The 14217-nt window shown below is 41.4% G+C and overlaps 1 protein-coding gene across 1 annotated transcript in view; it reads left to right on the top strand.

The window, feature by feature from the left end:
- Nucleotides 1-14217, top strand: part of HHIP (hedgehog interacting protein) — a 186478-nt gene that overhangs the window by 38655 nt on the left and 133606 nt on the right. Inside the window, exons 3-4 of the mRNA XM_068269847.1 lie at nucleotides 9062-9218; nucleotides 11181-11382. Coding sequence (XP_068125948.1) covers nucleotides 9062-9218; nucleotides 11181-11382 — 359 coding nt within the window. The remainder of the gene's footprint in view (nucleotides 1-9061; nucleotides 9219-11180; nucleotides 11383-14217) is intronic.

Here is a 14217-nt window from a genome sequence, read left to right as displayed (position 1 = left end):
AGCTAAACTGGGGCACTTTACTAGCTATACTGAGCACTATACTAGCTATACTGAGCACTATACTAGCTAAACTGGGGCACTTTACTAGCTATACTGAGCACTATACTAGCTATACTGAGCACTATACTAGCTAAACTGGGGCACTTTACTAGCATACTGGGGCACTACCTACCCATACTGGGCACTTTACTAGCTGTACTGGGACACACTAGAGGAATAAGGCGGCCAGCATTTTCTACCCCCGGCTTATATGGGGGTCAATCATTTTTGCCTGGTTTTTCAGGTAAAAGTTGGGGGGTCGGCTTATATGCAGGTCGGCTTATAGGCGAGTATATACGGTAAGTTGTGAGGTAAAATGTTAAACCCTTCAAGCTACTTCATAAAACTCAAGACAGGAATTGTGCTCCCACTTTAAATACAATTTTATCCATAATTTTTATCTTAGCTTTGGATCGTTGGAGTGAATTTCCGGCTCTTTTCTGATAAAAAAAAAATGAATTCAAGAAAATTACAGAGGCGCCAAAAGAATAAAATCACCATATACTAAAATCATAAAATGGGGGGTACTGGATGACTTACCTCCCCAATGATGACAAATTCAACTGTTCAAAAATAAATACAGTTTATTCTTACTCCATAAATACAATCTGCAATACGTTTCACGGGTCTACAGCCTGCTTCCTCAGGCAACATAAAACAGGGAGCAACTAAATTTGTCAAAGAGTGGGTTTAGCGCCTCTGTCTGAGGAAGCGGGCTGTAGACCTGTGAAACGCGTTGCAGATTGTATTTATGGAGTAAGAATAAACTGTATTTATTTTTGTACAGTTGAATTCGTCATCATTGGGGAGGTAAATCATCCAGTACCCCCCATTTTATGATTTTAGTATATGGTGATTTTATTCTTTTGGCGCCCCTGTAATTTTCTTGACTGTCTGTATCCACTGGCTGGATGGGTGTGATCACCCCTTTCTTTTCTACGGAGAGCGACTTCTTAGCCTGAGTGGGGACAGGCCCAAATTCCCCACATGCGAGAATAGTGGTTGCCTAGCACTTGTGAGTAACATTTCTTCAATCTTGGGAACCTTGGTTTAATAACAGTATTACACTATTGGGGCTCTCATTTTCCTTTTGTCTCCGCATAAAAAAAACTAAGGAGCAGCAATAGTTTACCCAATCTGTAAAAAAAACAAAAACCTTTTTTTCCCATTGCAGTCCCTTTTATAGAAACTCACTCCACTGCCTTATGGAACAAAGTGTGGAAAACCTTCCCAGAGGGAACATGGATGACAGTGCCATAATGGATAGCTCTCTGGCTTTGCAGGACAGGATCCTTGCTTTGAATCTGGGCTAGGTCACTTTCTGCATTGAGTTTGTATTTCCCCCCAGGTCTTTGTGGGTTTTCTCCAGGGACTCTGGTTTCCTTCCACATTCTAAAACCAAACAGGCGTTATTTAACACCCCCAAAATTGATGTTAGACTACAAAAGGAATATAAGAAATAAGTTAGGAATTAGAATGTCAGCTTCTCTGAGGCATTCATATAATTAAGCCGCCGGGAAATTTGGGCACAGGGTTAAGCTGAAAAACAGCTCACCCTGCTCTTGCAAAAGTCCCGGCGGCGTTAATCACTATTCCCCCTCCAGGTCGCCGTGAACAGTGGGGAAAAATGTAATTCGGCTTCCAGCTATTGCTGGTGGCTCAGTTATGCTGTTTTTATAGTAATTTGTGTTCCCGGCTTTTGATGGCGCCTAAATTACTGTCTGAGCTCCGCTTAAGCCATAATTCCTATCATGTCCTATGACAGCACTGGCCTATGATGGCCCTTGCTGTGCCGAAATCTCTGGCGCTGCTTTTACTTGCTCCACCTCTGAGGTACAGTTAGTGGCAAGACTATATACTCTTTAAAGCATTATGAAATATATCAATGCTATAAAGATACAAAATAAACCTTTCTAAAATGAAAGAGCTGTCTGATAGTGTGCTTTAATATGCTGTAGCAGTGGGCTGTGCATCAGCTGTACCTTTTTGAAAGGATATTTTGCTGACCGTTATTAGATGTCTATGCACGATACAAGTTGTTATTCCCTGGAGAAAGTGGTTCTGCAATTAAAAGGGTTAAAGTGCTGCACGAGAATACGGTATAAAGGAACACAGGAGCCAGCGCTGCTGGAACCTCACTCCCCAGATCAACATATGTGGTGACGAATGACAAATTTATTTTTCTACAAAGGCTGTGTATATGTAAAACTGCTGAAGTGCATCAAGATGTCAAGTGCTTTTTGTGACCACCCAAGCTGCTCTGAAGGATAACCAGATGAAAGCATAACTCTAGCACTGTACAGAGCCATGCTGCTCTGTACTGCAGGAAGACAGACCAGCGATCACATGCTGCACCATCAGGGAGAGTCAGATGCTAATAATTAGTGCAGAAGCCTTGACTAAGAGATAACAATAATAGTTGGATGAATGGAAGCAATAGCTTTTTTGGCATTCATTGAAATGTGATATTGATCTTTTCTTCCATCTTGTTTTTAAGAATTATATCACTTAAGCCGTATTCTACAAGTTTCAGGGATACACTTTCATTTCATACTGAATACGTTTTGCTGTAGATACTGTAAACTGCTTATAGATTTTGTATTTGTACTACAGGCTGTATTCAATTCAGAGTGGAGGTAGAGTGTTTCTTCAATTTACTTTGAAGACTGCTCCTCTGAAATTTAAAAATTCTATTTTAAAGTGGAACCTTAAAACCACTTAACGACCGCCTAACGCCTAATGCCTGCATCAGCAGGTCGAAGTAGTGTTTCCATGGAAGCGGCCGTTCCATGTCAGTTCACGGAGGGTGTCTCCGTGAACAGCCTGTGAGCCTCCGATCGCGGCTCGCAGGCTAAATGTAAACACGCGGGGAAGAAATCCCCGGTGTTTACATCATATGGCGCTGCTGAGATCAGCGAGCCCCGGCCTCTGATTGGCCGGGGATCGCCGGCATCTGATAGGCTGAATCAGAGGCGGCGCAGGACGGATCGCCGTCCAGTGCCGCGCACAGCAAGGAGGGGAGGGAGGGAAGGAGAGGGAGGTGGAAAATCGCTGCAGAGGGGGGCTTTGAGGAGCCCCCTCGCTCGGCCACACAGAGTGGCGGTGATCAGACCCCCCCCCCCTCCCCAGCAGGTCATCCCCCTAGTGGGGAAAAAGGGGAGGAAGTCTGATCGCCCTGCCTCGTTGCTGATCTGTGCTGTGGGCTAAAGAGCCCACACAGCACAGCTAAACAAAAAATAGCCTGGTCCTTAAGTGGTTAACCCAGGATTCCAATCAGTAGCTGAGCCTGATGCCCCCTTTCCCATGAGAGATTTCAATCTTTTCTTAAAGGGGCACTACAGCGAAAAACTGTAAAATGCCAAATATGTGCAAACATATACAAATAAGATTTTTCCAGAGTAAAATGAGCCTTACTTTTCTCCTATGTTGCTGTCACTTATAGTAGGTTGTAGAAATCTGACAGAAGTGACAGGTTTTGGACTAGTCCTTCTCTTTATAGGGGATTTTCAGGTATATATTTCTTTTCAAAAGCACTTAGTGAATGGCAGTTGCTCTGTCCAACTGCCAAAAACTGTGTAGGGAGCAGGGAAGCTGTCCAGCATCATTGTTTAAATCCTTTTTAGGGAATATCTGTATAAAGAATAAAAGCCTTGCTGAGAATCCCCTATGAAGAGATGGACTACCGCTTACATATTTCAGGCATTTGAAAAAAGGCCACTGAAGCTAAATCCTAACATGGGATGATAACCTGTTGACATAATCTCGACAACTGCTACGTTTTTTGCTCCAATTTTATTGCACATGTGTAAATAAACTTAGCACCATTGTACTTAAAGGAGCACTATGGCGAAAAATCGTAAAATTTAAAATATGTGCAAACATAGACAAATAAGAAGTACATTTTTTAAAATGAGCCATAAATTACTTTTCTCCTATGTTGCTGTCACTTACAGTAGATAGTATAAATCGAAAAGAAGAGACAGGTTTTGGATTAGTCCTTCTCTTCATAGGGGATTCTCAGTAAGGCTTTTATTCTTTATAAAGATATTCCCTAAAAAGGATTTAAACAATGATGCTACACAGTTTTTTGGTGGTTGGACAGAGCAACTGCCATTCACTAAGTGCTTTTGAAAATAAATAAATCCCGGAGAATCCCCCCATGAAGAGATGGACTAGTCCAAAACCTGTCACTTCTGTCAGATTTCTACTGCCTACTGTAAGTGACAGCATTATGGGAGAAAAGTAATTTAAGGCTCATTTTACTCTGGAAAAAACGTACTTCTTATTTGTTTATGTTTGCACATATTTTAAATTTTAAAAATTTTCGGCATAGTGCCCCTTTAAATAGATCATTAGGGGGTTCTGTATGGCTGATATTGTGGTGATACTCCTCCCACAGTGTGATGTCAGGACCATGGTGCTGATAGTTTGCTGTCTGTGAACTTCGTTGCATTGTGGGAAATAGTGGCTTTTTCCAACTGCCAAGCAAGTGGTATCTCCCTCTGTGCATAGAACTCTCAGAAATGAACATTCTGCAGGGTGTGGTATTTGTGAATTTTGAATGGGTAGATTGTGGAATAAGAGTTGGTTGGATGAGGGTTGAGTGTGTGTGCTCACATGCGGTGGCTGGAATCTACTGTCCGTCGTTTTAGGGTTGGTGAGAAGGAATAGTTGGTGTGGCGCGGCTGTCTTCAGTGTGGGGACGATCGGGCTCTGAAAGGGCGAGTATATAATCAAGTTACCTATGAGCAATATAAGAAATATGAACACTATGATGACAGCACTACCCAGCGATGGCATACAGCCACTTAAGGCTGATAGGCCCTTAGCTGACAAGCTTTCCGCATGTGGTGTGCATCTGAGTGTAATAGAAAAAAAAAAAGAAGCAAAAAAAAAAAGGAAAAAAAAGAAAAAAAAAAAAGAAATGAACATTCTGCACCTGGGAGAACTAAAGATGTCACCACCAGTGATACATTTCAGAATGTAAATCAGGGAGAGGAAAGATTTTACAATGGGCAAACATTGACTAAATAATCTATAAATGAAAACTGTCATCTATAAGCAGTTTTATTCATAATGTCATTTCCACTACAGTTCATCTTTAAGAATGTCCATTGAAGTCAATGGGGGAAAAAAAATCTGGTGGTCATAGTTTTCCAGAAGACCCCTTTCCATCTCAAGCTTATGATTTTCATACCAGAGCATTATATTAGGTCTTTGACTTTCCCACAAATATTGTTGTCATTTGGCTGTTATTGAAATGAAACAGAAAAGTTACAAATCTGATTTTTATCCTGCATCCAAACAGCAGCACTGTGGGGGTATTCCCTGTAGTGTGCACATTTTACAAAGTGAGCTTTGTATAAAAGTCCATGGTGCTGAGTTGACATGAAGTTTGTTCTCAGTACTGCTTTGATACAATGTTGTGTGAAGGTGTTTTCAGTCTGCTATGTTTTTTTCATCCTTATAGGTATACTAAATATAAATTTGTCAGGAACGTGACGTCAAGTGCCATTGGCAATAATGTGAGAGTTCAGTGAGTTTTAGAGCCATGTAATGATCATTTAGAGCTTTAGTTTTGGTTAGGCAGCATTAGCGTTAGGTTTCACTATTGTTATGGTTGGGGTTAGGATCATCTGAAAAGATAAATGTTATGCACAAGATTCATAAAAGCTACATGTACCTATACTACAGACAATTGTCACCGAATCTGACCATTTGTGTTTCACCCCGTTTAGTTTGCTTATGTGTTTTATCAGCTTTTAAGGTTATTGGAGGAAGGAGGGGGGGGGGAGGGAAGGGTGTTAGTGAACGGTCAAGGTTTCTGCTAAACATAGGGGTGCGTGTTAAATTGTCTTACCAGTACCTGTGCTTCCTAAAATTGGCCATCACAATACTGAACACCATTTGCACTGTGCACCCATTCGAGCACTTGCGACTGTGATTTTCCAGGATGTCCGATCAATCCTAGTATTTACCAATTTTTGGCTGAAAATGATCGAAACATCGACCAGACGGACATGTTGCAGCACCGATTTTCCTCAGATTCATTAAAATGATCGAATTGGAAGATCGTTCTGCAAAATCACCTGATGTATGTCCACCATAGCTTATGTGCAACCACAACATTTTGTAAATTGCAAAATATGATATATTCCAAACAATATACATTAAGATAGACACAAGCCTAAACTAGGGCTTTCATTTAACAGGAGCTTGTAGTTGACTGAAAAGCTCTGGCATGAAGTGCTCACACAGTCTTGGAGTTTCTGGAGTTGCACTTTAATAGCGCAGTGTACAACATATGCACAACCTATAATTAAAGCAGACAGAGATCTAGATTAGCAAATTGAGTATAAAAGGGAACTTGTTTGATCCTATTTGACACTGGATGGTGTTAACATGATTTGTGGTTTGTTTGAAGCTGTTAATTTTTAAGACAGTGTTTGAATGTTAGCAAGCCAGGCCAGTGGAACAAATTAGCTATAGCTTGGGGATGAAACTAGTGCCATGAATATACTTAGATATACAGTAATACTAGGCTGAGAGCATTTACATGAGAAGAACTTCATTAAAAAAGAGAGAAGCTACACAGAATTCTCATCAACAGAATCAGTTGCTAAAGTATTGTTTTGTTCTAATTATTTTGTATAGTAAATAAAGCATTACAATGGTGTTAATTTGCACTGTTTGCTGTAAATAAGACATGCACATGACTCAGGTTTAAAGAGAACCCGAGGTGTGTTTAAAGAATGTTATCTGCATATAGAGGCTGGATCTGCCTATACAGCCCAGCCTCTGTTGCTATCCCAAACCCCACTAAGGTCCCCCTGCACTCTGCAATCCCTCATAAATCACAGCCGTGCTGTGAGGCTGTGTTTACATCTGTAGTGTCAGTCTCAGCTGCTCCTCCGCCTCCTGCATAGCTCCGGTCCCTGCCCCCGTCCCTTCCCTCCAATCAGCAGGGAGGGAAGGGATGCAGGCGGGGACTGGAGTTCTGCAGGAGGCGGGGAGAGCAGCAGACTGACACTATAGAGATAAACACAGCCAGCTCTGACAAGCTGTTTGTCAGCAGCGTGGCTGTGATTTATGAGGGATTGCAGAGTGCAGGGGACCTTAGGGGGGTTTGGGATAGCAACAGAGGCTGGGCTGTATAGGCAGATCCAGCCTCTGTATGCAGATAATATTCTTCAAACCCACCTCGAGTTCTCTTTAAAAGACTGAAAGCAAACCTGAACTGACAGGAAATGGGCAGAACTATTGTTGACAGCCCTTTAAAAATGCTACTCCGCTGACTTATGTGTAGGGCTGGTAATTTGGGTACTGGCTTAGGCCCTTAGTTAGAATATCAGTAAAATTAGGTTATTCATATTCTACTATCGGTTTTGCTTTACAACTTTCATCTGTGTTTTCAATGATTTTCCATGGTGGCCATAAGCTATTTCTTTACAATGCCATGTTCTATGAAGCAGGTGGTTTCAGCGCCGTCCACGTAGCGCCTGAGTTGGGTGCTGCTATAGCACTAGTAATTGTCAGGGGGAATAGTATTCCTCTGCCAGGAACTGTGCCCAACTCACCAGCAGTGGGATAATACTTATGCTTGCTCTATTCTAATGCCTAAACCTATCCTGCACCCGACATAAACCTTTTATCTCAACGTTAATTCTTTCCTGGTGCTTTATTCTAACCTCCATCCCAACATGCAGTCCGTCCTATGCCAACCTCCCATCCAATATACAGACAGCCCTTTGTTACGCCCAACCCTAATTGATACACATAACTCTATCACCTTACACTCTTAAAATACTGCCTATCCCTAATCCTACAATATAAACCTAATTGATACTCACCTTTCATTGTCACATATACTATAGTGACCATATCCAAAATCATGAATGCTGTAATAGGCCCCCAAATACAAAGGTAGGGATTAAAATAACAGCTTTTCTTGTGACTGCTGTTGTTGCTCAGTGGTTATATAGTGCTGTTCAACTCTTTGCAAACCCATGGACTATAGTATGCTAGAATCCTCTATCTTCGGCTCCCTGCACACTGCAAATCCGTTTTGCGATTCCAATTCTGTTTCCGATTTTCAATTCCGATTTTCCCTGAATACATTCAACAGAAAAACAGATCAAAAAATGCAGCATCCATTAAAGATTAAAAATCGGAATGGGATGTAAAAACAGATTTATAAGCAGAATCGTAATCGCATGCAGTGTGCAGGGAGCCTTCTACTGTCCCTCAAAGCTTGTCCAAGCTCATGTTTGTTGCTTTCCCGATATTATATAGCCATCTCATTCTCTGCCATCCCCTCCTCCATTTGCCCTTAATCTTTTAATGTCAAGGCTGCAGTGATCTTTTAGCCCAAGAACACAAAGTCTAATACTGCTTCCATTTCTTCCCCTCCATAAGATGCCATGATCTTAGTTTATGGTGAGCATTAGGCCAACTTTTGCACGATCCTCTTTCTCCCTCCTCAAGAGGTTTCTTAATTTGTCTTCACTTTCTGCCATAGAGTCGTGTCATCTGCATATCTGAGGTTGTTGATATTTCTTTGAGCAATCTTAATACCAGCATTCATACAGTCGAGCACTTTGTATGATATACTCTGCAGCGACTGCTGAGGTACTATTATTTAGTGACAGAACATGAGAGAAAATAGTTTGTGATCCAGACACTGATCCAGACATCCTCCCAGGACTCCAGATCTGGCCTCTGCTTCCTGTATTGTGTCTGAATGACAGCCTTAATAATAAGTCTGGATAACTGTCTGGATATCAGACAGAAAGGTAAAAACATAATGGAGCCAGAAATGGCAGAACTGATAAATGGCACAGGGCCAGTCATGGCTGAAGCCTTCTCCACATCTGTGCTTTGTCACTTTGAATAAAAATGGCTGTGATGTATACGTAGAATGTTCAGTTTCAGCTATACTGTTCAGTGATCTGATAGGATGTTACCTCCCTGTAAGTTGGCAGTTTCCATTGTGACTTAACCATCTCCTGTGCATTTCTCTCAGGATTACTACAGACCACTGCAGATGAATTCTGCTTCTACCATGGAACGAGGGACAGCGGACTGTGCTTCCCGGACTTTTCAAGAAAACAGCTGCGGGGACCAGCATCAAACTACTTGGACCAAATGGAGGAGTATGACAGAGTGGAAGAGATCAGCAGGTTCATACAGATAAATACTTTTTAATCTTTAAAAAAAAAACAACAACTGACATCTTCTTGTGGTTTTGACAGTGAATGAACTTGGTCTGCCCTGATGTTTAGCAGCTGTGCCCTCCAGATGTTTTGCTCATCTGCTGTTTATGTGATTGCCTGGGAACAAATGCCTTTTTAATATTTTGGATGCTCGTCATGCTTTCTCAGTTGTTAGTATGTACTTCCGACCCATAGAGCTCTAGTGCATTTTTGTTTATAGATATCCTCTCTAATTAAATTGCAAATTAATGTCTTGTTTTCTTTATGGGAAGGAAACAATGGCAATCACTATGATACCATTTCTAAGAGTCTTATGAACGTGCTATTATACGGACAGTCCATCGAACACTGTTTTCAGTTATGAGTGGGCAATAGTGCAAGTCAGGTCGATCTGGTGACTGTGACTTTCAGCACCAGGTCACTCTGCAGCACCAGGCATTCATACACAGTAATGCAATTAATCACTATTTACATCTGTATTTTCTCAGAACACCCAATAGCAATGTCTCCCTAGTGTAATCTTTGCCTCTGCTTCATGCCAGCCTGCAGACCTTACCTCTGCCTGCATGTGCTGGCTGTACTCTCCATAGACAATAAAATAAATATTCAGTAAGCAAAGTGAATCTATAACCCCTTACTTCTTATGGTGGGAGAAACTGTCCTTTCCTTTATAGAGTAAGAGATAGAAAGCCAATATATGGTCTCTTTACTGGTAGTGCCTACCTACAACAAAAATAATTGACATGGATACATTTGAGGGGGGGGGGGGGTTTCCAAAGTTCAACTCTGCTTCTGGTAGAGTTGGTAGACTAAAATGCATGCCTATATTGCAGTCAAAGTCAGCTTTTGATATTTACAACTTTGGGAGGCCCATTTTTTTTTGTTTTATTCTGTATACAGTACCGAGCATGTTAAGTCCAAGGGTGGGCTGCATAGGCAGTTGGCCCGCCATGCTACAGTAGCAGATCATGTGCTCCCTGATATAAGAATTAAGCAGCTGTGTCAGAATTCAAAATGAATTAGCCATGTGCCCCTGATATACAAGAATGTAGTAGTCATATACCCTAAGTAGCCACGTGCCTTCAGATGTCAAAATGAAACAGCCATACTGCACTAGGTATAAACATGAAGCAGCCATGTGCCCCAGATATCAGAATTAAGTGGTAATTTGTCCCCAGATGTAGCCATGTGCCCCCTCCTAAGTATCAAATTTAAGAAGTCCATGTATGTGCCAGCTCCCCTTCTCTCTCTTAACCCCAATACAAACTGACAGTGCCCCCACCCCCCAAAGACTCACTTACATAATGCCCCAATTTTAGCCTCCTTTACATAGTGGTGCAACTTTCCCAATGCAGAGCTCACATTATCCAGCCAGGATTCTCAGACCACCTCATGGCTCTCTAGTATGCAGAGCCGGGGTCACAATACTGTTTCCCACAAGCATGCTCAAATGGTCATTGCATGCTAGCCAATGGCAAGAGCAATTTTATGGCTTCAAGGATCTATTGAGGCCTCGAGTGGGAAAGAGGAAAAACTGCATTAATATCCATTCAGTACCTTAAGTCTGCTGGGGGGGTGCGCTCATAAATAGAGGCATTTCAAGCTGCAGGATGCACAGACTCACTCGGTGGGGCGCACACAGACCTATGGCCCACAAGTTTGATACCTTTGCTGTATACTGTGCCAATTGGTTCTTATTCAGCTATAAACTTTATGTTTTTTGCTTTGTGTGATGTCTCTTAAACATATTCTGCTCTGTTATCTATATTTGAAGTGCTTTGCTAATACACTAAGGTATATCAAAATTCCCTAAATAGATCACATTTATTATATGGTTGTGCTCAGAATTCCTCTTTAAGTTACTTTTACCAATGACATTGCAGTAGTTTTAGTAACAGTAGTTTTAGTAACAATTGAATCTGTTTCTAGGAAACACAAACACAACTGCTATTGCCTACAAGAGGTTCTAAGAGGCCTGCGACAGCCTGTTGGAGCAGTGCATAGTGGAGACGGGTCCCAGCGGCTTTTCATCCTTGAAAAGGAAGGCTATGTGAAGATTCTTAGTCCTGAGGGGGATTTAATAAAGGAGTCCTTCCTTGACATACACAAAATAGTACAGAGTGGCATCAAGGTCAGATATGATTTTGCCTTTAATTTATTATTACGTCTGTGTGTTTTCTTTGTTTTACGTATAAATTGGTCTGTTAAATATAAATCACAGATAGCTGTAATAACTGTGTTGCACAAAAGCAATGTTGCCACAATACCCTTTTCAGAATGTATATTCCTCCCATTACATTCTTCATCACTAATTTCTTTCAGTCTATTATCCCAGAGCTTGACACAGACCATTTATATTGTGCTTTTCTCCTGGCGGCTCAAAGCGCCAGAGCTGCAGCCACCAGGGCACAATCTGTAGGCAGTAGCAGTGTTAGAAAGTCTTGCCCAAGGTGTCCTACTGAATAGGGGCTGGCTTACTGAACAGGGAGAGCCGAGATGTGAACCCTGGTATCGTGTCAGAGGCAGAGCCCTTACCCATAATCCTTTGCACAACTGGATTATAAAGAAGGCGCTCTCAAATATCACTCTCACCCTCACCTCCTTTATTTCATCCAAATTGTTTGTCTAAAAAGTGTGATGCTTCAAAAACGAATCAAGGTGTTGCCAAACCTTTTGAATACAATATAGCATTGCGTTGCATTATAAAGAACACATAGTGCAACCATAAATAACCTTTTGCAGCGGCATGCAATGTAACGCACTTAAAGAAACAAGTGATCCATGGGCACGCTGATTGACATTGTGCGCATCAATGTGTGCAATTCTACCAATGCACTGCATGCTCTGTGTTATGACAACAAAGTCTGTTGCTTGACAATTGTGTCAGTGTGGAAGTACCCTCAGATGTCTCAATCGGGCATGTTGATCGCTGCACTATGGTATGCACCTCTCGTAGAGTGGTATATTGCTAGGGGGAGAGGAAAATGTGAGGGGGGTGGGTTGCAAATGATCAATAAAGTTTTGTGATATAATCAGTCTGTCCAGAGGGAAGCCACTCAAACATGTGGAGGACATACTGTATGCAGAAGTCTCCTGGCCAAGATTTGAACCTGGGGCACTGATGCTACAAGAATGCAATCCACTATCTTTCAGCAACATTTGGAGACACTAGGTGAGAGGGAGTCCTGTCCAGGATTACTGTCTGAACATATGAGATCTTACTCTGTTGTTGAAAGCCATCAAAGTATGAACAGATGCCTTTCTCAGAAAAGAGCCATGAGAAAGAAGGGAGTAGATCTTCTGTTGTAGGGGAAAACAATAGCATTCAAAAAAAAACCAGTATGATGAATTGTTTTCTCCTCAAGCAGGGTCAACCTAAGATATCTATGACACTAGTGTGGACTTCCAATTATTGCCCAATCTGACTGCTGACTGTGTATGTGCATGCACGTAACTTTACCCACGTATCAAGGAGTGAGATCTTTTTTCTTGAAAGCTTTGAAAATAGGCATAATGCCATTATTTCAATTATTCCAAAAGGTTAAACTCACTTGCAACCTTGTGGGAGAATCTGGTTACCCTGGAACTCGATGAGTGGGTATTTGCTTTCTCACAGTTATTGACTTTAATGTCTGTCTAAATATTTCCACTCTAGTATCTTGTTCAAGTCATTCCATCTCATTGTGTGTTCATGGATGTGATTATTTCACATAGCTCAATGTTATGTGGCACATCTCTCTTCCAAACTGATTGAGTACATGTGTTCTTCATTATGTGGTTTCAAGACTACAAGTAGAATAATTATTTTCCTCCAGCAAGGTGGTGTTTAGCAAGTGTGCAGAGACGATGAAACAATAACAAGACATTTTTTACTACATCTTTCACAAGTAATATAATTTTTAATGACTCTGTCATAAAAATGAGCAGTTTACCTCATTAATGTTTTTTTTTCTGTAAATGTCATATGGATGTGTTTTATGTACTCAACCAATTGGTTATTAGGATTGGAAGCAGTAGTGAATATCTTCAACATATTAGCTGCATTAAAGGACAACTGAAGCGAGAGGTATGTTGACGCTGCCATATTTATTTCCTTTTCATGGATACCAGTTGCCTGGCAGCCCTGCTGATCCTCTGCCTCTAATACTTTTAGCTGTAGATCCTGAACAAACATATGCAGATCAGGTGTTTCTGACATTGCATGCTTGCTTCTGCAGTGAATCAGGCACTACTGCGGTCAAATAGAGCAGCAGAGCTGCCAGACAACTGGTATTGCTTAAAAGGAAATACATATGGCAGCCATCATATACCTCTCACTTCGGTTGTCCTTTAAGGCATGTGAAATTAAAGGTCTGCTCTAATGTAATATGGATTTGGGCATATCTGTGTGTGTGTGTGTGTGTGTGTGTGCGTGCGTGCGTGCGTGCGTGCGTGCGTGCGTGCGTGTGTGTGTGTGTGTGTGTGTGTGTGTGTGTGTGTGTGTGTAGATTCAAAGCCAAATGTATCTGATCTTTCTGACAAGCCGATGTGACTATTCACCTTTATTGTACGCCAAGCTAATTGACATTCACCTGTGCTCAATTTTAAAAATTCTATGAGTACAGCATAAACGGCTATTTCTGGAGCCTTCCAGAGCTTGGCAGTGCAACTGAAAACAAACAATCAACTATGGGTAACTAGGTACTGACAAAAGAGCTTAGGAATAAAGTTATGGCTAGGCACAAGTCTGGAGATGGATACAAAAACCAATGTCAAAGGCTTTATCAGTGATAAGAAAATTGGTTGGAGAGGCTACCAAGAGGTCTTTAGCAACTCAGAAGTAGTTACAGAATTTTATGGCAAACAGTGTTTATTGTGTACCTGTGACAACAATTCACAAATGTTGGTTGTATGAAAGGGTTGAAAGAAAATAGCCACACAATCGCTGTAGGAGGAAAGGGTGAATATCCTTGCACGGCCTAATCAA

The sequence above is a fragment of the Hyperolius riggenbachi genome, chromosome 1, assembly GCF_040937935.1.
Source record: "Hyperolius riggenbachi isolate aHypRig1 chromosome 1, aHypRig1.pri, whole genome shotgun sequence".
Classification (NCBI taxonomy): Eukaryota; Metazoa; Chordata; class Amphibia; order Anura; family Hyperoliidae; genus Hyperolius; species Hyperolius riggenbachi.
This window is presented reverse-complemented; position numbering and strand designations above follow the sequence as displayed.